Raw genomic sequence first — 27,959 nt, 5'->3', positions numbered from 1 at the left:
GTGGTCTTATTTCAATAATAACTTAGTGATAAGAATATCATATTCCAAAAAGCACAAATGTATTTTTTAAGACACTGATGCACTGCTCTAATTTTTATATCCTCTAAACAAACTGAATTATTACTTTTAATTATCTTTTCTACTGAAGTATCACTGTGTTTCACTGGGGGATTATAGAACAGAAGCTTCAGAATAATTACAAAATGAATCCTGGCTGTTGTAATGGAACCTGTTAATTTGGTGATGATGGGGGATGGGGGGAGGGAGGTTTGCTAGCATATTGTAGAACAATATTGGTGCAATTTCTTCAAGGTGTTTAATTAAAGATAAAACATCATTTATTTGAGTTACTGAACACTCCACAGAGAGGAACTGCATTTCTTAAGTCATCGCAAGCTATAACCACCATCTGAAATTAAAGCTTCACTAACACACAAAGGCCACACGTTTGCCTTACCCCTCTAAAACAGCTAAGAGGTGCTCCATGGTTGCTTAAGCATTAAAAAAAACTCTCCTTTGCTTTTCTCTTTGGAGGGCTATGCCTTGCTAAGAACACAGGAAAAGCGCCCCACTTTGTTCTCATGAATAAACATGGCACCGGCTTGTAAAATGTAATGTTTAAACAATGTTTTGAAACAGCTCCAAAGCAAACAGTCTAAACTCATAAATTGAGCATAAATAAATAGATTTATTTTCTCTTAAAAAATTCTTCCCAGACTATTTCCACAGGTGCCATTTGAGATTTCAGTGGTGGGAGGAGAGAGATGCAGCTGGGGGCAAGGCTATCAGCAAGATTTAAAACCCCAGCTCGGGTCAAACTTTGGGGTTTTGCTAAGCCTGCCAAGACCACCCTCTTTTGCAGAGAGTGTGCCATTTTTGGCTACACAAGTTTCCACACTCAGAGGTGTGGAATTCATATATAGCAGGTGGGGAACCTGTTCCTCCAACTCAGATGTTCCTCCAACTCGCATTAGCCTCAGACAAAACAGCCAACAGTCAAGGATGATGGGAGATTTAATCCAGCAACAACTGGAAGGCCACAGGTTCCTTCCATCGTTGATAAGCAGGATTTTGTACCTCCCGGTTATTGCACAGATAAAGCAGTCATCCATTTGTGCATTTGGCACGCAAACTTAGCATCTAGAGCTTTTTAAACTCCCTCCCACCCATGCTTACCCAGAGTCCTATTTCTTAGCTAACTTTGCGGCATGAGAGCTATGCAAGGAGGTTCCTCCCTGAAATGTGAAGTTATTTGGAACACAGGCTGCCACAGACTGAATGGGCATAGTCCAAGCTATAACCCTCTCCTATCATTAATGTGCCTGATTTCAAGAGAATGGACAATGGAGCATGTAGGAGTGGCAATGGTCTGGATATTTCACATTGCCTTAAGAATATAGGAAGCTGCCTTACACTAAGTCAGACCATTGGCCCATCTAGCTCAGTGCTGCCTACACTGACTGGCAGAAGCTTTTCAGAATTTCAGACCGGGGACATTCCCAGTTCTGCCTGGAGATGCTGGGGCATTCTGCATGCAAAAGAAGGGCTTTACCACTGAGCTACGGCCAGTAAAGTGAGATGAGTGCCGCAACCCCAGAGTCGTTCACGACTGGACCTAACAGTCAGGGGTTGTTTTACCTTTATGGCCCATTTTAAGCATCCACCCTTTATATCTGCATGGCTTCTGTGAGACAAAGGAATTTATAACAAACCTGTTGTAGATGGAGGTAGAGTACTCATATAGGACACCTAACTCTTGGCTTATGCTGCTTAGGTACCTAAGTCCATTCCTCAATGACTGGCTACTACAGGGCAGAAGGAGTTGCCGCATCAGTGATTAGGCTTATTTGTTGTTATTTATTTGGCTATCATGAACAAAGCTGTCTTCCTGGAGCCTCTTTTGGCTACAATGTTTTTATTATTGGTTGTTAGCCTCCCTGAGCCTGGTCTTGGCTGGGGAGGGTGGGGTATAAATAATAATAATAATAATAATAATAATAATAATAATAATAATAATTATTATTATTATTATTATTATTATTATTATTATTATTATTATTATTATTACACAAGCATCTGGCTGGCTACTGTGATAACAAGATGAAGGCTAGATGGGCTACTGGCATGATCCAGCAAGCACTTCTTAGGTTCTTAGGTTCTAATGGACAGAAATAGACACACTCTTGAGTACATGTGCTTTGAAGCATGAGGGGAAGGGAAGACCTCCTTATTACCACCCTGCAGCCCTCCACGAATGCTCTGGCTTGCAATGTCTTTACTGATAAAGCAGATAGCATCCTGCAGTGCACAGCTGAAATTCAGCCTTTTCTGGAAGGGTTTTTTAAAAATAGAATTTAGGGTTAGGTTACAATTTTGAACTCACTTACTAGGGAGTAACACCCCCTGCAAAAACACAGAAGAACTTATTTCTGAGTATATGGGTAGAGGCTTCCACTACTATTAATATTAATTTAACTGGCACAAGAGTTCTTCTCTTCCTTCAGGCATAAATTAAACAGTTTTATGAGGTGATTTCTTCTCACCTAGAGAATGTCCTTAGATATAAATTCACCTTCAGTTTATTTCTAAAATACCTTCCTTTTTATTTCCTTTTTCTTCCTCTTCATCTCCGTGTTTTCAAGATGTGTATTCAGAAATGTCTGATTTTCTTAATGTTTGATCATGTCTGAGAGAACCAGATGCAATTTTGAAGCTGGGGGCAAACGTTAAAAAATCCAGGAGCCTTGATGATTTCGCAAGCTCCTTCTCACAAAATAATGCTAAATAATTAATGTCCTGAAGATAAATTGCTCTAAGGAGAAACCTTAATGAGGGAACCATTAAAACACTAATAATATATGCAATTTAGGGCAGCCTGCCCTGAATGTCAGCAGGCTAAGATGGAAAGCTCTTAGGACGTTATCGATGGTATTGCTGAGATATTACATTTAGGCAAAAATAGTAAGATGACATCATGGCAGACTAGAATACTAGACAGAGAATTGAAATTGGGCTTAGCACCAACATTTAACTAATTTGTCTTTAAGAGCTGCTAGGCACACCAGAGAAGGTCATTGTTGGGACTTGCATCCTCCTTGTGTTAGACTCAGAGGAGAGCTCCACAGATGAGGATCCAGTCATGAGTCCCAGCATCAGGACTAGGGGGACAGAGCATTCAGCACCCTGAGACCATAGCTCAGAATAATACCCCCACTCAAGAAACCAGCGGAATCAGGTGACTTAATGTGCCCTTAATGGAATCATCTATCTCTGGGACTCTTTGCAATCATCACTACTGAGTCCTCAGGAACAGCAATGGCAGGAAGCCTGAACTCAGGCTTGAACCTGAAAATGCTGTGCTTATTTGTCAACACAAAACATACCAGGTCAGTGGCCTTTTCAGAAAAAGGCAGCATGGTCAGGATCAGGGCCTTACAAAGACAATGATAGGGTAGGCAGCCTGAGTGCTTACACCAGGAATGGAGAACTTGTAGCCCTCCAGATCTAAATTCCATCATTCCTGGCCTTGCTGTTTGGAGCTGATGATACCTGGAGTCAAACAATATTTCAAGGAACACAGGTTCCCCTTCCTAATTTAAACCTTCAGCTGATGCTTGGAAGATGCAAATGCTATAGTTGCTATATATGTGATCCTTGTTCAATGATCTTCTGGACAGCTCCTCAGGTGATAAGTAGTAGACCCTCTTTCTGCTTATACTGCTGGATAGCTCCCCTGCTGGGTTTGGGAGACCAGAATGTCAGAGATATCATCTTGGAATCATTCTTGGCCAAAGAGAGAAGTATAATGCAGTAGTCTTCAAATTTTGGAATCCACCTTCAACAACTTGAAAAATGAGATCAACTTTTTAAATATTATTTCTCCTGTTCCATCCTCCTCTATTTTTTCTGCCTCTCTTTCCTAAAAATAGTTAGGTCAAAGTATGATTGATCATGTGTTCCAGTCCATCCATTGAAAACCAGTGAGGGGTGGGGAACTTGTGCCCCTCCTGAAGTTGTTGGATCTCAGTTCCCATCAGTCCAAACCATGGTTGAAGCCAGAGGATGATGGTGTTGGAGTCTATGAATACTCTCTCCCTCACTCAACAGCAAAAGGCTGTCAGAGTGGATCATTAAGTCCTTCCAGATCAGGCCGCCTTACGAACATGTAGACTCTGTTGCTATTATTCTCTGCGAAATAACATCTTCTTCTGCCTTCTCTATCTCCTCACTACTTCAGTTTGACTGAGTGGCAATTTAAGAACTGTGTGTCAAAATCGCATGAAATAAAGGCCTTCTGAGTTCTATTTAAGAAAGATAGGACACTCTCTACGCACAAGAACAAATGGAACCAAAATCCACCATATAGATAATATCCTGCGTTTTGGGAGATCAAGCCAGTACATGCGGTTCCTGCTTTTTTACCCTCAAAACAACCCTGGGAAACAGGTTGGTTTGAGAGAGTGAGTGGCCCAAGGTCACTTGGTGAACTCTATGACTACGTGAGGATTTTAACTGGATGTCCCTGGTTCTAGTCAGACCCTCTAACTATAACTGTCATGCTGTAATGAACTACAAAGGCTCACAGTTTTCAAAATTCCCATTTTGCAGATTTCAAAGCTGGTTATATTCCTCTTACGATATTTATGCACCTACAGATCTCACAAATGGTTTAACCCACATCTGGTATTTGATAAAGTTAGAATTTTGGCAAAGTCTGAAAATTCTTTGTTTGGGGCACTCTCTCCAAACTGAAACATGTCTGAAGCCATTTACGAAAGCTGCCACAAGGAAAGTTCAAAAAGTCATATTATATTTCAGGGATGGAGAATCTCTGACCCACACTTGGCTCCATAATACATCAGATGTGGAGCAGAAAAATCTGCAGCTGCAAGGGAACAAACAGGAGCCTTAAAATGTGCTCCTGATTGTTCCTCTGACAGCAGGGCTTGCATTCAGTTTCTTTTGAATCTGGTGCCAAAAGCAAGCTCCGCTGGGACTGATTTCTCTCAAGAGCTTCGAAATGGGAGCTGCTGAGTAGAGTTGTTCTCTGCTGAAACCACAGCTTCCAGCTCCACTGGAATTGGCTCTACTCAGAGCTTCTGACTAGAGACAGCCCCTGCCAAAAGCAAAGCTTTAGATTCAGCATAGACTGTAAGCTCCAATTTCAGTGCAGATATTTGTAGCCACAACCTGAATCCAAGTCAGGGTTGCAAAGGGAAACCAAGACAGCACCTAAAGTGCATTCCTGATTCTTCCTTTGAAGTTAAGTCACCTGACATCATACAATGCCCCAGCAGCCAGACCCATTTTCGCACCCATATTGTGGTAGAAACAAATAGCTTGATTTCACCTTAAGCCAGCTAAGAAGAGGAATTCTCTTACCATTTTTCGGCAAACCATTTGTTTACCTGAACATTAAGGTCCTGTTTCAAGGCCCTACTCTGGGTGGCTCTGTTGAATGAAGTGAGGAGGTAACCACTGGGGAGAAGACATTTTGGTCATGGCACCTGTTAGGGAACAGCCTTCCCGGGGAGACTCACCTGACACCATCTTTGCAGTCTTTTCAGTGCCAGGTAGAACTATTTGCTCAGCTTGGCCTTTATCATAATGTACTGTATACAGTTTGCATAACTTACAGAAGTTTTAAAATTCATGATTCATCTTTGGAGACATGGGTGGGTTTTGTTTTTGCTGCATTTTAAGTAGCTTTTGATTTAATGCCTTATTATTATTATTTGTGTGTGTGTGTGTGTGTGTGTGTGTGCGTGTGTGCGTGTGTGGAGAGAGAGAGAGAGCGCTGCCTAGGGAACTTTATGTTCTGGGGTCAAAATAAAATGCTTTACAGAGACAAATAAACAGACATAGTATTTCTTGGAGGTTAGGTACAGACAAAACTGTATCATCAAACATTATCTCATTTAAGAATCATATAATAATAAAATATTGTTTAATTAAAGCACTAAGTGACACAATCAGTACTGAGAGATGGCAGGTATCCTGTGCAATCTTATACATTATCTACTCAAAAGTACATCGTATTGTTTTCCATGGGGTGTCCTCCCAGATATAGAGAATTGCAGCCAGAATTCTCTAGTTCTTACTAAGGTAGGTGGACCTGGTCTATAAGCTGACTACAAGGTAGAATGTGGGAGGGCTCGTATGACTGAACACTTCTCTGTTTTTTAAAGAACAGATGGCAGGGAGAAGCCATATGAAGCTGGGGGGGGGGTTAACTTCACCCCTGAAGGCACACTTCATTGTCTCTTGAGAAAGATGGATGCCAACACAATCTCAATCATTTAATAATACAAGTTTCACTTGCAGCCCAGGCATAGGTTTATGAGAACGAGCTCTAAGAGACTGTGTGTTTGGAACTAATATCAGTTCATTATTCTGGCTCTCCATTACAAGGTTTGTTTGTTTTTTGTTTGTTTCATAAAATTTATACATCACTTGATTGTGAAAACAAATAAACCTTCAAAGCAGTTTACTTACTTTCCTTCGCCAAACCTTGATTAGGCATTACAAATATGAGCCACCATAAAACATTCATATATAAAATTTTAAAATACAGAGGTACCTCGGGTTACATACGCTTCAGGTTACAGACTCCGCTAACCCAGAAATAGCACCTCGGGTTAAGAACTTTGCTTCAGGATGAGAACAGAAATCATGCTCCTGCAGCGCGGCAGCAGCAGGAGGCCCCATTAACTAAAGTGGTGCTTCAGGTTAAGAACAGTTTCAGGTTAAGAACGGACCTCCAGAACAAATTACCGTATTTTTCGCTCTATAAGACGCACCAGACCACAAGACGCACCTAGTTTTTGGAAGAGGAAAACAAGTAAAAAAATATTCTGAATCTCAGAAGCCAGAACAGCAAGAGGGATTGCTGCGCAGTGAAAGCAGCAATCCCTCTTGCTGTTCTGGCTTCTGGGATAGCTGCGCAGCCTGCATTCGCTCCATAAGACGCACACACATTTCCCCTTACTTTTTAGGAGGGAAAAAGTGAGTCTTATAGAGCAAAAAATACAGTAAGTACTTAACCCGAGGTACCACTGTTTTTACAAATTAATAGCCATGTAATAATGAGCATTTTCATTGGGAGTTTCTTCCTGCTAAATAATGCCATTCACCACTCAGAGAGATACTATTGATAAAAACTCAGCCACCCTTGCAGTTACTTCCAGGTTAATGTCACACAGATAAAAATCTGATATTTTCATTGTGCTGTGATGCTAGACTACCCCAAAAAGAGGAATGCACGTGTTTGCGTAGCTGGTTGTACAATGGGCAGTAGAAAGGAATATCTTCTACTGTGTCTGGCACATTCAAAAAACATCTGCAATGTCTCTCGTTTCTAGGGATGTTAAAATATCTTGACAAAAGCTGAGGGGAAAACGTTTAGTTGGGCTAACATAAAGGTTGGACTGGAATTATTAAATTTGAAATATAAGTGACCCTGTTATCTGTTATATTTAAACCATAAAACTTGGGGGAGCAAATTTTATTTACAGCTGACTCGATGTTTTGTTTTTCAATGTCCCTTAATCTGATTTGAATATTACGATAAATATATTGCTCACTTGAAATATATAAGAGTTCAAAATCAATACCAATAGATCTGATTTTGCTATGTAAATGTTGGAACCCTCTGGATTTATAAGAGTCCTTAAGTCAGAAAGCAACAGAAATGGTAACATTTGGCAACAGAAATGGCAACGCAACCAGTATTTTAAAGTGCTAGCCCACACCCAGTGTATACACACCATCATATGTACACCTAGTTCAGCACACATCCTCTTATACTTGATGAACTTGGGAGCACCAGGATACGTCTCAAGAAACTTGAGTGTATCTTATCTAAATCACTATTATATGCCTGTAACCATACCGGGATCCCAGAAAGTTGCTGGGACAACACTTTGGCTTGAAAAATTTGAATAGCAGCTGGCATAAATTGGTTACCTTTCTGAAAATAAAAATGAGCTACTGCTGAGGAGGTAAACTTTGCCTGTTTTATAGCCCCTGTACAATGGTTTGACCAAAGCAATTTGCAATATCAAGAAAAACTCAAAACCCTGATTTTAAACCTACAAAATTTAAAATACTAAGAGATTAAAACTACTGTACCTCAACTGTCTACACATCTGGGTAGGCTTGTCTAAGCAGGAGAGTTTTTAGCAGGCACTGAAAAGAGTACAGTGAAGGCACCTGCTTGATATCAATAGGAAGGGAGTTCCAAAGTTCCACACTAAGCAATCAAGTTCATACAAATACAGAATGGGTATTACGTGGCACTTGCAGCAGTGCCTATTCCACCAATCAGAGTGGGCAAGTAGGCAAACTTGGAATAAGGTTAAGATTTTAAGACCAGTTAAGTCTGAAGGAGTGACTTCCCTAATGAGTGTAGACAGCTAACATCCTTACCTATTAGCTGTGTGCTGCTTATAGAAGGGATGTTGGACGGTGCTCTATGCACAAATGCATGCAGCCAAATTCAGGTGGAGCCATGTTGCAGTCAGCTAACTGGGCACTTGGGTCTTGAGAAAAGCACTCCAGCAGCACAATCCTAACGGTGTCCATTCAGAAGTAAGTCCCCATTGAATCCAATGGGGATTACTCCCAGAGCAGTGGATTTAGGATTGTAGCCTAACTGAGGATTTGGCAAAGGGGCATGGAAATGCAGAGCAGAAATAGTGCTGTAGCCACAGCTGGAGATCTATGTGTTCTCAAGCTTCCCACATAATTGTGTGGATAGATTTGGTAACGGTTTAGTTATATACCTCTAATCGTGTAGTACAGTTTAGTTATATACCCCTTTTTTAAACCCCAAGCTCCCAATGCATAAATAACATAGATACATACGATGTGCATTTAGTTCATTGCTGGTTTTAATTTTTAGAACATTTTAATGGTTTGATTTAATTGGTTTTATTAATAATCCTATGTTTTTATTTGTCTTATTCTTTTTGTAATTGCTTTGGGTTTTTCTACAATCAAGCAGTATATAAATTTCATAAAATAAGTAAATAAATAAATAACTTGGCCACAGATACAGATAATGTAATAGGAGCAGATTATCACCGGGTTTAGTGCTCTGGGGGAAGTAGAACTCTTTCATCTACTTCAGTTCTTCCTGGGAGTGATGAAGTAATCAGGACCAACTTGTGGGCATTTCTTTTTACACACCATGTTAGCCAAACCCCCTCAAGATACTGGCTCTATTTCTGAAACTTGTTCCACCTTCTGCCACCAAAAGCCATACATTTGGATGGAATGAAAGCTTGTGAAGCTGCAGAGGCAAAAAGCAGAAAAAGACTGGTAGGCATCACAGCAACAGGGATTCAGGATGGGCAGCTTGCCCAGATTAAGAACATAAGAATTTAAAGAGCAGCCTAGCTGGATCAGGCCAATGGCTCATCTAATCCAGCAGTGGGCAACCTGATGCCTATGTGAACCCACAAGAAGGACTTCAGTGCAACAGCCCTCACCTCTCCTGCAGTTTCCAGCAACTGGTATTCAGAGGCATTGTCCCTCCGGCGGTGGAAGCAAAACATAGTAATCATGGCCATTAGCCATTGAAAGCCATAGATTGTTGAATCCTCTTAAAGTCATCAAAGTTTGTGGCTATCACTGCCTCTTGCAGAAGCAAATTCCATAGTTTAATGACATGCTGTGTCAAAAAGTCCTTCTGTTTGCCTATCCCGAGCCTTCCAATATTCATTGGGTGGCCCTAAATTCTAGTGCTATGAGAGAGGGAGGAAAGCTCATCTCTTGCTCACTTTCTCAATACCAGGCATCATTTTATACACCTCTGACATGTCCTCCCTTCCCCTTAGAGACTGTTTTGGAGTGAAGCTTTTTACAATGTTCGAGCAATCCAACCTGCCATGTCTATAGCCCCAGGCTTCCCCTCCAGACATCAGTAGACTACTGATAGTTTCAAGCCCTGGCAACACAAAGCACCCTTCCCACCACAACCCTTCCCTTCACAATTGGCTGTAGCACTCAAAAGTGGTTATATGTTCAGGGTGTGGGTCACATCAGTTATGGGGGAAATGTGCAGATTTAATGAAGAAGGATCACCCGAGAGGCAGAATCCAGTGGAGGAAGGCATCATGTTCACCTCTGAAGTTGGCTTCCTAACTACTGGAGTGATCCATGGTGTTGCTCATATTTTGTAAGCCAGGAGAGTTGGGAGCAATGGAAGAGGAAATTCCTATATCAGAGGAAGAGAATTTGAAGAAAAGCAGCAACAACATGGCAGGTCTGAAATCCAGGAAGCCTGCTCTGCAGTCAAGTGGGTGCTGCTAGGCCAAGGTATGGTCAATAGGTAGAAGAGCTAAAAACCAGGAAATGGGATGGGTAGAAAGCAAAGGAAGTGTCCAAAAACTCCTGAAAGCAAAGGAAGCAGTGCCTAGGCAAAGCTATTTAAAAAACAAAAACAAAAAGGAGTAACCTGTTTTGACTAGACAAAAAGTAAGACTTGTTCAGGAAATATACAGAACAGACTTGGAATAATCAAGATTAGCACCTGGAACAGATAACCAAGGGTATCTGGGAAAATGTGTACTGCTTGCAAAGCTAGAAGTAGATAAGAGTTTTATTTAAGAGAATTGCAAGTGTTTTGAGAGCGGGTCCACTTCTCATGCAGCACACAGACATTTCTTTTGAAACCATTTTAAAATCTGCAAAACCTGTTTGCCAGAGGCAAAAGTGGAATGAGCAGCCATCCATCTTTCAAATGGCTTCCAGTGTGCTGGCATCCACCACCATCACCTATTGTCTGTCCTCTGCCTATGAAGATTGATGGGCAGCTACATTAAGAAAGGTGCCCACCACAGAACATTTCTATATCTACAAGTACCTGCTGAAAATAGAACTATTAATACTTTAATACATTCCCTACTAGAGCAAATAGCAGCTGTAGGGGGGTGGGGAGAGGGAATTTCCAACTACTGGAGTGGGGGAAGTATTAACCAGGAATGGGGAACCTGTGTCTTTCCAAATGTTCTTGGCAACTCCCATTATCCCTGACCATTGACCATGTTGGTTGAAGCTGATGGGAGGTATAGTCCAATAACATCCGAAGAGCCACAAGTTCCACACCTCCTACACTAACAACTCTCCCCCCACAGAACTCTAGTCCCAGTCTGAATTGGGGCTTCTAATTGTTGCTTTTTTATTAAAAAAAATGTAAAGCGATGGGAGATCTAAAGACAGATGTCAATTGTCTTGATTTGTGTGTCATGATTTACCTCGATTTAAATTGATTTAAAACTTGCTCCCTCTGGCTGCAGCCTTGGCAGCAAGGAAGGTAGCCCAGTTGTGGAGCACTGGAGCTCAGACAGGATGAGGTCAAGGTGCAAGAATGAATAAATACAGTGTCAGTATTTATGATAAAATCAGATCCTGCTGCAATAAAAAGAGCACTTGTGGTTAGCCAATTCAAATAGGATGGAAACGGTCTGACTGAACAACAAATTTCAATGTCAAACATGGTGAAAGTGATCTGTTAACATCAAAATAGCCAGTTATGAATAGGGATGCCAAGCCTTATGGGTAACAGTTGAGGGAGCTGGGCATAGTTGAAGGAGCCAGGAAAGGAGGAGACTAAGAGGAGATATGATTGTTGTTGTTGTTCAGTCATTTAGTTGTGTCCGACTCTTCGTGACCCCATGGACCAGAGCACACCAGGCACTTCTGTCTTCCACTGCCTCCCGCAGTTTGGTCAAACTCATGCTGGTAGCTTTGAGAACACTATCCAACCATCTTGTCCTCTGTCGTCCCCTTCTCCTTGTGCCCTCCATCATTCCCAACATCAGGGTCTTTTCCAGGGAGTCTTCTCTTCTCATGAGGTGGCCAAAGTATTGGAGCCTCAGCTTCATGATCTGTCCTTCCAGTGAGCACTCAGGGCTGATTTCCTTAAGAATGGATAGGTTTGATCTTCTTGCAGTCCATGGGACTCTCAAGAGTCTCCTCCAGCACCATAATTCAAAAGCATTAATTCTTTGGCGATCAGCCTTCTTTATGGTCCAGCTCTCACTTCCATACATCACTACTGGGAAAACCATAGCTTTTACTATATTGACCTTTGTTGGCAAGGTGATGTCTCTACTTTTTAAGATGCTGTCTAGGTTTGTCATTGCTTTTCTCCCAAGAAGCAGGTGTCTTTTAATTTCGTGGCTGCTGTCACCATCTGCAGTGATCATGGAGCCCAAGAAAGTAAAATCTCTCATTGCCTCCATTTCTTCCCTTTCTATTTGGCAGGAGGTGATGGGCCCAGTGGCCATGATCTTCGTGTGTTTTTTTTATGTTGAGCTTCAGACCATATTTTGCACTCTTTCACCCTCATTAAAAGGTTATTTAATTCCAGCCTCCATCAAGATTGTATCATCTGCAAATCTGAGGTTGTTGATATTTCTTCCAGCAATCTTAATTCCTGCTTGGGATTCATCCAGCCCAGCCTTTCGCATGATGAATTCTGCATATAAGTTAAATAAGCAGGGAGACAATATACAGCCTTGTCGTACTCCTTTCCCAATTTTGAACCAATCAGCTGTTCCATATCCAGTTCTAACTGTAACTTCTTGTCCCACATAGAGATTTCTCAGGAGACAGATGAGGTGATCAGGCACTCCCATTTCATCTTCAAATGTCTAACAGGCTGGCACATGGAGGATGGGAGGATGGAGCAAGTTTGTTTTCTCCTGCTCAAGTTAGAATATTTAATTAACAACAACAACAACAACAACAACAACAACAACAACAACAACAACAACAACAACAACAATGGAGATTCCAACTAAACATCAGGAAGAACTTTGGCAGTGGAATGGACTCCCGCAGAAGGTGGTGGTCTCTCCTTCATTGGAGGTTTATAAGCAGAGGTTGGATGGCTATGGGTGCTTTAGTTGAGATTCCTGCATTGCATGAGGTTGGACTTAAATCAGTTTCTCTGATAAACTGATTTAAGTATTCCAATTTATGATTAGTGCACCCTGCCCCACACAGTTGTTTTAATTAGCAAATCTACTTTTGGACTCTTGAAGTTGAAGCTGAACATAAGGCTCTGATATTTCTACAGACAGTTCTTACCTTACTGAAAGTAGCATTTGTGCAACTAATTAGAAGTAAGTGTGTTGAGTGGCTCCTTAATTTAAAGGGCAGAACAGTTTGGAGGCTAAATTAAGTCTGCTGGGTCACAACAGAAAAGATAAGGTAAGAAACCCCAAACTGGAAGTTTCAGGTGCAAAGTAACTTGTATCCCAGCACACATATGGCTGTGGTGTGATTCAAGACTTAAAAAACAAAACAAAACACTTTAAGTATGTAAGAAAATCCCAGCAGTATCGGGACAAAGGCCTTAGCCCAGTACTCTGTTCTCATTGGCCAACCAGATGCCCTTAGTGAGCCCATAAGCAGGACCTGCATGCAATAGCACTCTTTTCACCTGTAATTCCCAACAACCTGTATTCAGAGGACATAGCCGTTGTGTTTACTAGGCTTTACCTCCATGAATCTAATATTTCAAAGCCATCCAAGTGGGTGGCCATCACTGCCTCCTGTGGGAGCTAATTTCACAGTTTAACTATATGCCATGTAAAATGCACTTTCTTTTATCTGTCCCGGATCTTCCAGCATTCTGCTTGCATGTCCCCAAGCTCTACTGTTATGAGATAGGAAGAAAAGCCTTTTTCCCTTCCACTTTCTTCACACAATGTACACTTTTATCTCTTTCATGCCCCCACATTTTTCTAAATGAAGAAGCCCCTAAACGTTGCCACTTTTCTCGGAAGAGAGTTGCTTCAACCCCTCAATCATTTAACATGTCCTTTTCTGAACCTTTCCAGCTCTGCAGTATCCCTTTTGCCTTAGTTATTTTGTTTTGTTCTTTCTGGGAATGTTGTATTTCTGTTCTTCCACATTCCTTCTAGCATTGCTTGTATATAGTCTATAGAATATACACAGGTATATTCTATATAGTCTACGGAATATGACATATGCGTATTCCACACATTACATACAAGCAATGTTAGAAATGTACAGTCGGTTTAGAAAACTAAATGTGGCTTCCAAAAAGTCTGCATGGATTATCTGTATTGCAATGCTTCCAAAAGAGGATTAACTCCCTTTTCATGCAGACATTTTTGCATAGTGGCTGGTCCCTATCTCACTTGTTAGCCCCTGGAGAGAATATGGCCATTAGGTTGGGAAGATCTTCTCAGCTGGATTCCCCAACATGATGACACCAAAACATGTCCTACAGCCATGTTGTGAGACAACATTATGAGATAGTGGGTTTGTTTTTCAGTGCCCACCCCTAATAACTCATGTGGGGTAGATCAATCAAATAGCTATTAGCCATTATAACCAAATGTGTGCATTTGAACTATTTGATGGGTTGATGGAATTTGTCTGACTGCATCTCCCTGTACAGGATTTTCATGCTGTGTTGGTTTTGCTGCTTCAATCCCATAAATCCGGGGGGAGCACAAGGATCATAGGAGAGACCACAGGCAGGTGGGGTGTGTGGCAGCTGTGGGCACAGCAGGACATCCATTCACAGTGGCCTCCTCCTTGCAGTCAGGGAAACCCCTGCAGTTGCCCCTCCACCTCCAGGTACCCCACCTTTCCTCCAAGGAGATCCAGGTACTATGTATGGTTCCCCTGCACCACATCTTACATGTTTTATCCTCACAGCCACCCTTTGAGGTAGGATAGGCTGAGAGGCAGTGAAGGGCTGAAGTCGCTAAGTGAGTTTTGTGGCTGAGTGAGGATGTGAAAGTGGCTCTCCCAAGTCTTAGTCACTTTACAGGGAACCAGGCAGAGGACCTTCTCAGTAGTTGCTCCCGCCTTGAGGAACACCCTCCCATCAGATGCCAAACAGATAAACAACTATATGACTTTTGGAAGACATCTGAAGGCAGCCCTGTTCAGGAAAGTTTTTTTAAATGTTTGAGCTCTTATTGTGTTTTTGATATTTTGTCAGAACTGTACAAAGTGGCTGGGGCAACCCAGTCAGATGGGCGGCATATAAATAATAACCCAGCACTGTAACAATTATACCACAGTGGCTCTCACTAGCAATCACCCCTAATATGCTCCCAGAATGAGAGGGGTTGGTATGCCCCTCTTGGAGCTTAAGTACTTATTTCCCTTCCCACTTGGATAAAATGGGGAGGGGGGTATTTTAAAACATGGGCAAATCTGTTTTGACTTTTGAAAAAGGCAGGGGAATTCCTTCAATACCTTCAATTCCCCTCTTTTTATTATTTCCCTGTTACTGATTTATGTTTTTACTGAAATGCTGTATATTATGATTTTGTCTTTCTTATTGGTTTGTAGCCTAGAGAAGGGCTTCCCAAACTCGGGTCTCCAGCTGTGTTTTTGCTTTTAAAAACAACCTACAATTCCCATCATCCTTGACCACTGGCCCTGCTAACTAAGGATGATGGAAGTTGTAGACAAAAAACAGCTGGAGACCCAAGTTTGGGAACCCCTGGCTTAGAGCATTAGTCCTCAATTGGTAGTTTGGGGTCTAGCACTGGATCACAGCCTGATCTAAGCAGCACTACCACAAATATATTGATTTTGGTTGATATATGTAAACCACATATGCATTTACTGAAATATAAAGCAGTGTGCAAGTATTATTAATAACGGTATGCAAGTATTATTATTAATAACAGTAACAAAGAAATTGGTTCCCAAACATATGTTTTGGTTAAAGATGGGTTGAGGACTACTAGCCTAGAGAATATTTGTATTAGGTGAGACACAAACTGAAGCAAGCAAGCAAACATTTAAGATCCGCCTTTCGCCATAGTTCAAGGAATCTTACAAACAAACTTTGCAACATACAACACAATACAATCAGCCCTGTACAGACATGAAAGAACAGCAATGAAATCCAGCAGTCAAAAGCGTCATAAAACATTAAGAGAAGTCAGGGTAAAAAAAGAGGGATTGTGCATAATTATGATGGTAGGCAAGCAATTGAAAAGAGAAAATACAGTGGTACCTCGCAAGACGAATGCCTCGCAAGACGAAAAACGCGCAAGACGAAAGAGTTTTCCGTTTTTTGAGTCGTTCCGCAAGATGAATTTCCCTATGGGCTTGCTTCGCAAGACGAAACGTCTTGCGAGTTCTTGCGAGTTTCTTTCCTTTTTCTTAATGCCGCTAAGCCGTTAATAGCCGCTAAGCCGTTAATATCCGTTAATAGCCGCTATGCCGCTAATAGGGTTGCTTCGCAAGACAAAAAAACCGCAAGACGAAGAGACTCGTGGAACGGATTAATTTCGTCTTGCGAGGCACCACTGTAAAGAACCAGCCCCTAAAAGCCAAAGAAGGTTGCATTGTGGTGGAAAGCAAATACAGAAGGGCCCATGCAAACCGCTCTAAGGAAGAGTATCAAATACTGGGTGAGGCCAAAGAAAATTCCCTTCCTCTTTGTCCCAGCCAAATATGGATTCGGAACTAACAAGAAGGTTTCTGTGGATGATCTTAACAATGCTCACATATGGGGGCAGCACACCTCTTTGTAGTAGATGTCATTAAATAACAGAGGTAGCCTTTATGACTTGCTCATGAGCTTCCAGAAGCAAATGGCTGCTCCTTGTTGGCCACAGTTTGCTGGACAGCATGAAACCCTAATGTGATACAGCAGAGCCACCCTCAGATTTTTAGAAAATTGAACTAGGCTTCCAAATAGCCTGCATGGGTATCTGTCTTGCAATGCTTCCTAAAGAGGATTGAGTCCCTTTTCATGCATGTTGACAGCACTACAGGTGGAGGAGAAAATTGTTTTAAAGTGGCCTATACATATAATATGGCAGTTCTAACCTGGCTAAGCCTAGCCCACACTAGACTGCCTCTTATGCAGAGAGCACACTTTACACCCAAGCCACACTTGCCTGATTCTGTGTGAGCAATGCAAAATTACACACAGAAAAATATATATCATGTGCATTCTGCATATAAAATACATTAACATATACATTAATATGTATGGAAGAGTCAAGCTCTACGCTGTATTATATTTCTGCAAAGTATTAATACATCGTATTAATGGGTAATTACATATAGTTATATATGTTGCTGTATTTATTTGTTTATGTGCTGGTTAATTAAGGAAACCTGGAGAGCATGTGTGCATAATAACACACTTTTTACAGTATATAATGCTGTACATATTATGTAAGAATTGCTTACATTTTTAGTGAAACTGGTAAAAAATAATAATACCTCACTTCTCATTGAGATCAAGGAACAAGATGAAAATTAGAAAAAAAATCCCTGCAGATAACAGCAGCACGGAGCTTTTCAGAAAATACCACACCTCTAGTTGGCACTTCTTGTAACATCCAGGGCCAAGTTGAGATCCCATAAGCAGAGGTTATTCAAAACCAAATCTGTCCTGACAAATTCAACTTCAGTTTAGTTTTAATATGTGCTTATTGTTTGTATTTCTTCAAACATTATTGCTCAACACAGGTGGCTTGTAAAACAAAGATTTTTTAAAAAATCATAGAGCCAATAATCCAAATCACCAAAATAGAAAAATATATCTCAGAGTAAAAATAAGTAATAACCAGATTTAAATATACAATAGCACCAAAGACAACAGCGTGGGCAAACATGAAAATCCACCAAAATTTACCAAGAGGTGAACCAGGAAAATATTGTTGTTTGGGGAGTTCTAGAAGCAGGGCACCACCACATAAAAGGCCCTGTTCCAGTCACTTCTACAAGTCTTATCTGAAGACAGGGGAATGCAGAGAAGAGACTCCAAGGAAGATCTTAATTATCAGGCAGGTTTATATGGCAGTAAACAGTGCAATCGCAACAATAGTATTATTAAACACCTCTAAACTGCTCACCATTTTGTTAGCATGGTACAAAAGGGAAGACAGTCTCTGCCTGCAGGCTCACAATCTAACGGACGTGACATGGAGGAGAAAGGAATGCAAGCACTGGAGCAGCTGGTCCTTTGTTATGCAATGGATGTGGCTTTTTCCATGATGCACTTCTTGGGAGGCAGGGGGTCAGCCTATTTGTGGCCAAGAGTCACATGGCTGGTGGCACAGGCCAGAACATGCCTCCCTTCCAGTAACAGGTGGTTAGAGTAGAGTGTTCTTTCATGAAGGGAGATGGGTGGGGGGAAGCAAGCTCCCTACAGCTGCTCATTCTTGGGATGACAGATTGGGACAGGTTAGTCTCCCCCTTGCCATAGGTTGGGGTGTAGCCTCTCACTGGCACTTGGCCCCTTGACACACTCTGGGATGCGCCTCCCTTTGATTCTGTAACCCTAGAGCAACATACCTTGCTCCATAGATATCAGGAAAGCAGAGAGCTGCCTTACACCAGGTGAGACCATTTGCAATATAGATATATAGAAAGCTGCCTTCCGCTGAGCCAGACCTCTGGTCCATCTAGCTCAGGACTGCCTACACAGACTGGCAGCAGCTCCACCATGTTTCAGACAGAGAGTCTTCCCCAGTCCAACCAGTAATTGCCCTACCAATGAGCTATGGCCCCCTTCCCCAAATGGAAAAGACCTTTCATATTGCCTGCTTCCTTGTCACTTTAAATAGAAATGCTGGGAACTTCTGCCTGCAAAGCGCTGAGCTCTGGTCCCAAACCCAGAAGGGGTTGCCATTAGTTGGTAATGGCTCACAGTGAAAGATACTCTTACCTGGCACTTCCTGCTTACATTAAAACATTAAAGGCTTTATCCCCTCCCTCTGCCAAGAGCCTTTGTTCCGAATCAAGCCTGAGTATGCATTCCTTTTGGCAAAAAAGACAAATCAATATATTTCAAACTTTCCCCCAGCAACGTCAGGACAAATTCGCAGCAGAAATTGTGCCTAAGGATAGCAACTCTAAATAAGCATTTGCAATAAGCTGGTGTTGCTAACAAGGGGGCATCTTTATACCAGCCTTCACCAACCTAGTGCCCTCCAGGTGTTTTGGAGTACAATGCCCACCAGTCCCAGACGGTGCAGTTGGCTGTGATGGTTGGGACTGATGGGAGCTGTCAGAAATATCTGAAAGGTGGTGAACAATGCAGCCAGGTGGAGATGAATAGAGACACTCGGATTAATTGGAAAAGTACTCACCACAGTTTGATGGTTGACCTGGATCACTTCATCCCCTGCATGGATTTTCTTGCACTGGTCTGCTGGAGACTAAAGGCAAGAGAATGGTGGGGGAAAGAGAGAGAAGCTTGACAATGGGAAAACCCAGTGGTGGAATTCTTCACACTTTGCAACTGTACTATTACAATTCTAGTCCATGGCATAATTCTGTCTGGCACCAAGATAATATTGATTCATTCTTTACAAAGTGACACTCTTAAGCCCTCTTCAGGCTTTCAAAAGAAATGTGTGAGGACTGGGGAGGGAAGAGTCTATCAGTTTTGGTTCTCTCTGTTTCTCATTTCCCCAATCTTAAACTCAGTTCTCCATGTTTTGCAAAGATTTACAGGTTTTGTTTCATTTTTAAACCCTCATGAAAATTCATCAGCACTTTAATGCACATTTCTCCCAACGAAGGCATTTTTATATGCAGTTTTGACTAATGTACACATTTTGGCAAGCAACTTCCCCTAATATAATGCATTTTCGTATGTTATTTTCAATGTTCTATATGGTTTTAAGCAGTTTCCTCATAAATGTGCATTCTTGTAAACATGGTTGGAGAACTGTATCATAAAATTTAGATATAACTGATGACTTCCTCCCTCTGCTACATTTGCATTGCATTTCATTTGCATTGAAACAAATGGGAGTGGAATAATGTAGTGGCAACATAATTTATATGACCTAATTACATAAGTTACATAATTTTGCCACAATGGACAGTGGGACAAATAAAGCCACTTTTAGCAAAGATGATATGCAGTGGAACAGAAACAGTGGCTGGGGGACACTGTCATAGGATGGAGGCCCTAACGGAGACTTTGTAGGAACACTGGAACATATGAAGCTACTTTCTGCTGAGTCAGGCCGTTGGTAAATCTAGCTCTGTATTGTCTACACTGATTAACAACAGCTGTCAAAGACTGCAGACAGGGTTCTCTCCTCACCCTATCTGCAAATGCCAGGTATTCAACCTAGAATTTTCTACATGCAAGGTAAAAGGTAAAGTTAAAGGACCTCTGGACAGTTAAGTCCAGTCGCAAATGACTCTGGGGTTGTGGTGCTCATCTCGCTTTACTGGCCAAGGGAGCCGGCGTTTGTCCTCTGACAGGTTTTCCAGGTCATGTGGCCAGCATGACTAAGCCGCTTCTGGTGAACCAGAGAGCACACGGAAACGCCGTTTACCTTCCCGCCGGAGCAGTATCTATTTATCTACTTGCACTTTGACGTGCTTTCGAACTGCTAGGTGGGCAAGAGCAGGGACCGAGCAACGGGAGCTCACCCCGTCGCGGGGATTCGAACTGCCATCCTTCTGATCAGCAAGCCCAAGAAGTCTGATGGTTTAGACCACAGCGCAAGGTAGATACTTATTATGAGCTGCAGCTCTTACCCTTCCTGGAGATTATGGGGACTGAACCTGGGAACTACTGCATGCAAGTAAGATGCTCTACCACTGAACTGTGGCCCCTTCCCCCTCCTGTGTGGATCCAGCCCTACACCAGAGATGGAATTTTCTAATCAGCCCAAACACATGATATTACAACAGTTCCCACATTCAACTGGCACTTATTAAGCATAGAGAAATCAAGCAAGATAGATGCATGTGTGAAGCAGCTGTCTGCTGTGATGATGCTTGATCCATTATGTCTCATTCCCCATGAATATGTATGAACTCTCCCTTAGATCTCTTCCAACATAAGCTGCAAAGGTTCAGGCTAGGCTTGTTTTTCAAGTTGCCTCTCTCTTCCCTGCCCTCCCCATCTCTTGACTCTGACCCAGCTTTTCCTGGTATCTTTTTCAATTACATCTTGGCTGGGGTCAATTATTCCTTCAAAAGAGAAGCCAAATCAATTGGTTGAAGTACTAGGAATGAAACATCTTTGATGTTGCTTTTATTTCACTGAGCATTTCAAGCAGAAATGAAGTGGCAAGCTGTGGGTGTGTCCCACTTCCTCATGTTTGCTGAACAGCAGCCCCAAAGATGAGGGACATTCACCACTAAAAGATTTATGGCTTTCATTTGGTCGTCGACTGACAAATTTCTCCTATTAAAACATTTATAAGCTCTTTAACAAAAGATGCTTCTTCTTCTTCTTCTCTCCCACCTTCCCTATTTCTCCTCCTATTTTTCTTTTAATAAAGTATGTTGCTTTCGGTAGCAAAAACGGCAGTGGAGGTGGGGATTCTGTAATAAGATAGTGTACAATTGATTTTGGCTGGAGTTCATGGCAGATTCCTGGATCTGGAAAATACTGTAAAGTATATCCAAACACCAGAAGGGTATAACTAAAGAAGACACTTAAGGAAAGTGGCAGGATTTTATTGCAGTGGTCAGAAACGAGATGCTTGGGCAAGCCAGGGCACAGCTAGCTGTAAACAAAAAAGTAAAAATCTGTATTAACCTAAGAACAGCCGTGTTGGATGAGGTCAAAGGCTCATCTTACTCCGCATCCTGTTCTCACAGTAGCCCAACCACATGTCTATGGGAAGCCCACAAGCAGGACATGAGTGCAACACTAACCACTAACTACCTGTAAGGTAAAGGTAAAGGGACCCCTGACCATTAGGTCCAGTTGTAGCTGACTCTGGGGTTGCGGCGCTCATCTCGCTTTACTGGCCGAGGGAGCTGGCTTACAGCTTCCAGGTGATGTGGCCAGCATGACTAAGCTGCTTCTGGCGAACCAGAGCAGTGCATGGAAACGCCGTTTACCTACTTGCACTAAAACGTGCTTTTGAACCGCTAGGTGGGCAGGAGCAGGGACCGGGCAACGGGAGCTCACCCCCTCGTGGGGATTCGAACCACCAACCTTCTGATCAGCAAGTCCTAGGCTCTGTGGTTTAACCCACAGTGCCACCGGCGTCCCGGAACTACTTGTAGTTCCCAGCAATTGGCATTCAGAGACATACTGCCTCTGCTGGTGAAGGTAGAATAAAGCCATAGTGGGCAGCAGTCATTGACAGCCTTATACTCCATGAGTTCGCCTAACCCACATTAAAGACATCCAAGTTTGTGGCCACCACCACCTCTTGTTGTGGAGAATATCATAGTTGGAACTATGCGAAGAAGTACTTCTTTTTGTCTGCCTAGGTAAGGCAAGGTTCAAAAACCCAACCTACCAAAGTAACTGGCCTGCCCAGAAGGCAACAGGGCACATGGGAACATAGGAAGTTGCCTGAGGCAGACCTTTTGGTTTATCTAGCTCTGTACTGTCAACAGCGAGTGGCAGTATCCCTCCAGGGTTTCAGGCAGGGTTCTCTCCCAGATCTACCTGGAAGTGTCAACGATTGAACTGGTGGTCTTCTGCACGCAAAGTGGATGTTCTGCCACTGAGCTATGATAACCCTTCCATATATAATTAGTGGCAGAGGAATGGGGGTAGGTGGGGGAAGATTGCAAAGGAAATTGCATTTCTTCACTGGAAGGAAGGTGTGACAAAGAGTTTCTTGGTGGCTGCAAAACGAGGACAAAACTCAAAAATCGGGCAATAATAGGATGGTTTAGAAATAACTTCATCTAGCATCTGGCATGGACCCTTTCCCAAAAATACTGAGAAAGTATGGAGAAAGTTATTTTGGGACAGTTAAGAAGACATGCTTGTCTTTCTTTACTCTGGCTGATAAACATGCATCAGGTTTTAGGTTTACATGTTTTAAATCTTCTGTACCCCTGTGTTTGTTTACCCTTTCTGAGAACCAGAAGCTAGGATTGTGCGCTTTTGCCTGCGTAAGGATTAAAACCTCAGGCTGAGAAGCCACAATCAAAATGGGTCAGGAACTTAGGAAGCTGCATTATAATGGGTCAGACCCATTATAATTCTACCAGGGACCCTCCAGAATTCCAGGCAAGGGACATTCCTAGAGAGGCCAGGGACTGGAACTGGGACCTGTTAGGCTATGGCCCTCCCAAACCACATTGCCTATTTCTTTCCATTTCCTTTCTTTTTCTCTCATGTAGACTTTGACCCACCCACTCCCTCCCCCGCAAAAAACAGCCGACATCCTTGGCATTGTGGTGCTTCTTTCCAGCCTGTCTCCCCCTTACTAATCATGGATTTATAATACTGGAATAGAATAAAATATAATGAAGAAAGTGAAAGCCTGCTGCTGGCATCTTTCTTTTCTTTTTCTTTAACATATAAAGCTTTTGACGCTATAAAGAAAATTATTATCTTGACACAAGGGCTATTTCTTTGCTTCAAAATGTAGATGTGTGCTGATTCGAGGCTTCCACCATCATTTTTTTTCTGCCATCATTAAAATAGCACTTTATTCAAAAGCTCTTTATTACTTGGTTATTGCTGAAATGATCTTTACCACTGCCCGTGTGTTTATTTATCACATTTGCACCCCTCCTTCCCTCCAGGATATATTATTTTATTTATTAATAAAACTTGGAAGCTGCCTTATACCAGATCAGACCAATTGGTCCATCTAGTTCAGCACTGTCATGGACTAATTAGACACAGAGGAATGGTGGGAGGAAGCAACTGGTGAACCACCAAGGGGAGAAGGCTGAGTCTAGGGACTGGGGATGGGATGACAATGAGTGCTCAGAGACAGATGAGGGAGAATACTGGGAAAAGGAAGTGTCAGAAGCTGAAAAGGTGCTTAGTGAGCTGGGAGAGTTAGTGGCAGAGAGAAGTCCAGAATTAGAGGAAGAAGCTGAAGCTGGAGAGTGGGAGGCCAAGAGGCAGAGATTAGTCAGGCTGGAGAAGAGTCACAGATGTCTCTCCCTCCTGCCGCAACAAGCTCTCATCCCTCCTTGTCTCCCAAAACCAGAAGAGAGCTGAAACAGGCAGAGCAGCAGTGGGCTGCACACAAGCACAGCCCCCAATTGCTTAGAAAAACCCCTGGAGAAGAAGGGGCTTAGATAGCTGTGGGGAGGCAGGGACTTCATGAATCAGTCTTGGCAATTGATTCATGGGGATGAGCTGCTGCACTCATTAGGCCTGACACCCTGTCAAGTCTGTGGAGATGGTGTTTCTGCTAATAAAGAGTTAACTTCAACTTTGAATGGTGTGATTTACTGACAGCTTGATCTTTGACAGCATCGCCTACAGTGATTGACAGTGCCTCTTCAAGGTTTCAGGTGGAGAGGGTCTTCTCCCAGCCCAACCTAGAGATATTAGGAGTTGCACCTAGGATCTTGTTCATGAAAAGCATTCACCCTACTCTAGCCGCCTTGATCTCCACTCATCCACCATTTTATTGCTGTTTTTCTACCCAAAAGGCATGGATCGGCTTGGCTCAGCTGTTCTCCCCCCTTCAGATTGATCACTGGTAATAGTGCCAGGCTCGTTCCTACTAGCATTTTCCACTAGCCTAAGAAAACAAAAAAGACCCAACAACCTTCCATCAAAATCCCTGCCTGAGACCTGGGGATAATGTTTCTAAGCAGCAATAAAACTTGCTCTTTACCTAGGTAAGCAAAAGCACAGTGCACTTCAACCAAGAGCAGGGACAATGTGTCATGCTTCAGAAGATGTTGCTTGCTACTTCCTGGATGTGTTCTATCTCCCCATCTAGGTTTCATTTGAGGTTTTTAATTGCAAATATGTCTGCAGACAGAACTCAATAAAAAAGAACGGCAGAACAGCCCTCCAGACCTCATCTTAATACTAATAGCTAAGAGCACTGAGTGTCTAAAGTGGTCCACATATTAACATTGTCCGGAGAGAGCAGAGGGGCCAGTGGGTCTAATTAGACCCACCAGGACTAGGTCTGGGTGATATCTGCTTTCCAACATCGTAATATGTTGCCAGCTAAACTTCGCGATATGGCGATATTACAATGTCAGAAAGGGGGTGGGGAGGAAGAAGGCAGTTATTGGTCACAGAGACAATTAGCTGTGTGAAGCTTCTGCCTCTTCCTGGAGAGGTCAGACGGGCGGCACTGGCCCAGGTGGAACGCCCATTCTTTGTTCAAATGCCTCCAATGGAAGCTGGGCTCTGGTCATGCAAATAATGTCAAACCATGGTAATTTGTAGACCATGTTTGTAGACTGTGGTTGGCATTACGTATAACTGTGGCCTCTGTAGTTGTGGCTAGTAAAAAAAGAAACAATTCTATGAAATGGTTAGAGCAAGGTGCTGACAATGCCAAGGCTGCAGGTTCTACACCCCACATCAGACAGCTGCATACTGTATTTGGGCTGGACTAGATGATCCTCAGGGTCCCAACTCTGATTCTATGAGTCAACATGTGCCTTCTATGAAAATGGACAACACCGTCAAATTAGCTTGACATGCAAAACTTATTCCGACTGTAACATTTGCGGGGGTGTGAGAGTTGTTAGCTTGGCATAGGATATGGGGTGGGTTTAGTGCAGCGTGTGCACAGCCTTTCATACTGTCAATGAACAGCATTTAAAAATCTATCAGCATTAGAGTCCATTAGAGTCCATCAGTGGCCAGCTACCCTGCAGCTGGCAGACGAAGATAGAAAGGCAGGCCAAGCCCTTGCATTAGCCTGCTGAGAACATTTGCGTGCTTCCTCAAGCAGTGGAAAGTTTCAGGACCCTTGCTTTTCACAGGGTCAGTTCCCTTTGGGGAAGAAACCACTGGATACTTTTGTCCTGCTCTTTCATTAACTTATTTATTTGCATCTTGGAACAGGGGAGTGTGCGGAGGAAGGCATCCATACAGTTTTATAAAACTGATTCGTTTCCTCCTGCCATCCCACCAAGGTTACTTTCTGGCTTTGTTCTGGCTATGTTCAAGTTGCTATCTTGGGGATGGGAGACTTCAGTCCTGATGGCCACATATGGCCCTCCTAGCCTCTTTGACTGGCCCTTGGAACTCTCCCCAGGCCAGGCCTCTTACCATGCTTTTGTCGGGCTGGAATGCATCCCTGAACTCTGATAACGACTCTTGTTTGCTTGGATGGAGGATAGAAAGGGGCATGAGAGTGTCTGCAGAAACAAAGCCCACTGTGCAAAGGCAAAATTGCAGGTAACTTTTGCCTCTTTTATGGCCTCCTGAAGGTTACCCAGAAGGGAATGTGGCCCTTCCTGGCTTCTGTGCTAAAAAGTCTCCTTCAGTCCTCATCATAGGAGTTTTCTGAGCCCTTTCTAGCTCAATCAGGGCACCAGTCTCTTTCTTATATAAGCCTATATTTCCTTTAAGTTATCTTCAGGATAGGAAAAAGAAGGGAGGCAAATGGAGAGAGGGGGAAAAGAAGGGAGGGATAAACGCTTTGCAAGGTCTACCAAATTGTCATGGATATGACGCGATATAAATATCACAATAAAATTAGTGTGCATGTTTTGTTGCTGAATTAGAATAATTGCCACAATTTATTCTAAATAGATTTTAGAGACATCTGTGAAGACAATATAATAGGCAAATAATCTCTCTTCCATTTCCTAACAATCAGAGTTCCACAAGCAATACAAATTGTTTAAGGCTCTCTCATCTGAAACTGTGTTATTCCTCCTACAGTGGCCATGTGTCCTACCTTACAGAGGAGTCTGTTTCAAGGGCTGTCAGAAGGCAGCCATCAGTTGGAGGGAGTTTTTTATCTGGTCCAAATCTGGCTCAAACCTAAGAAGGCAGAGCAGGAACCTTGAACTTGCCCACCAACAGTGACCACCTAGACTGCAGACTGGGCAGGCACACATGGGACCTACGGTAGTCATATTATCTTTCTCCATGATGTACTGCCCTGTTTGAGTCCTATTTGAATTATAAATGGAATCATGGGGTTGTAGCCAATGCTACTTTTACTCAGAAGTAGATCCATTTTAATTAACAGAAATCACTACCTTAGGTCTATTAATTTAAATGGGTCTGCTCGGAGTAGAAGTAAGTGTGCCACAACCCACAGTCTTTCTATTTAAATCATAACCATTATTTCTAAATTTACATCTATGCATACAAACTAGAATATGCATTTTTAATGCAAATCTGTGCCCTCTTGTTGTTGTTTTTAAACGATGCATAAATGGACACTCTTCTCTTCTTCATTTGAAGAGATAATACTCTGCTTTCTAAGGGCCAAATGAGACATGTCAACTTAGCTCCAAGGTAGGGGAGGGGTTCTTGTCTAGGAGCAGCGTTTGTGGAACCTCACGCCACCCCTGCCCCATCCTGAGATGAAGGTGCAGCTGTGGCGGGGACTGGACCTGTGGGAGGCCCTGAAGATGGGGGTGGGGTCAAGCAGGGAGGCCCCTGAAAGATTACCTGTGAGGTCCCTAAGATTCTGCAGACAACATCTGGCCCACAGGTTGCCAGTTCTGAAACCCTAATGTACGGGGTCTTAAGCCATATCACCTAATGTTTTCTGGGCTATCATAATGAACAAGTAGTTTCTTTACTGCTTTGCCTCCTCAACGTCACTTTTAATGGTTTCAGTTTAGCTGATTTTAAATGGCCCAGAACACTAGTGGGTATAGTCCTAGCTAATAGGGAAGGATTGAGTGCTTGAACTAAATGGACTTTTCCCATCTCTAGTTAGCACGGTTCCTCAGCTTAATTACATATGACTATTTTATAAGCCCACCTAATTTCCTGGACCCAAATATGCTTCATTAAGCTCAAGGCTTTGAAACAGAACTCTATAGCAATTGCAGTGAGATTAAAAATTGGAAATTGCGGGTGGGTGGGTGGGTAGGTAAGCAGGGGAGTGGAGGAGACACAAATGGCAGGAGGTTCAATTAAAAGCGAGTTTAATGATCACCAATAAAGATATTGCTATGCCTTCACCATCCTGGTGCCATCCAGCTGTTTTCGACTACAACTCCCATCAATCCAACCAGAATAGGACTGATGGGAGTTGTGGTTCAAAAGAGCCATGTCAGTTGAAGGGCCAAAGGTGTGT

General features: G+C 42.6%; 1 protein-coding gene across 3 annotated transcripts in view; it reads right to left on the bottom strand.

Annotated features, from left to right (window-relative positions):
• Positions 1–27,959, bottom strand: part of LOC308579257 (connector enhancer of kinase suppressor of ras 2-like) — a 314,404-nt gene that overhangs the window by 115,051 nt on the left and 171,394 nt on the right. For all 3 annotated transcript variants that reach the window (XM_081180125.1, XM_081180123.1, XM_081180124.1), the window contains exon 8: positions 19,122–19,190. In XM_081180125.1, the coding sequence (XP_081036251.1) occupies positions 19,122–19,190 (69 nt within the window). The remainder of the gene's footprint in view (positions 1–19,121; positions 19,191–27,959) is intronic.

The sequence above is a fragment of the Podarcis bocagei genome (genome assembly GCF_964188305.1).
Source record: "Podarcis bocagei genome assembly, chromosome: Z".
NCBI lineage: Eukaryota > Metazoa > Chordata > Lepidosauria > Squamata > Lacertidae > Podarcis > Podarcis bocagei.
The sequence above is the reverse complement of the archived record's forward strand: the minus strand, read 5'-3'. Positions and strand labels throughout refer to the sequence as shown.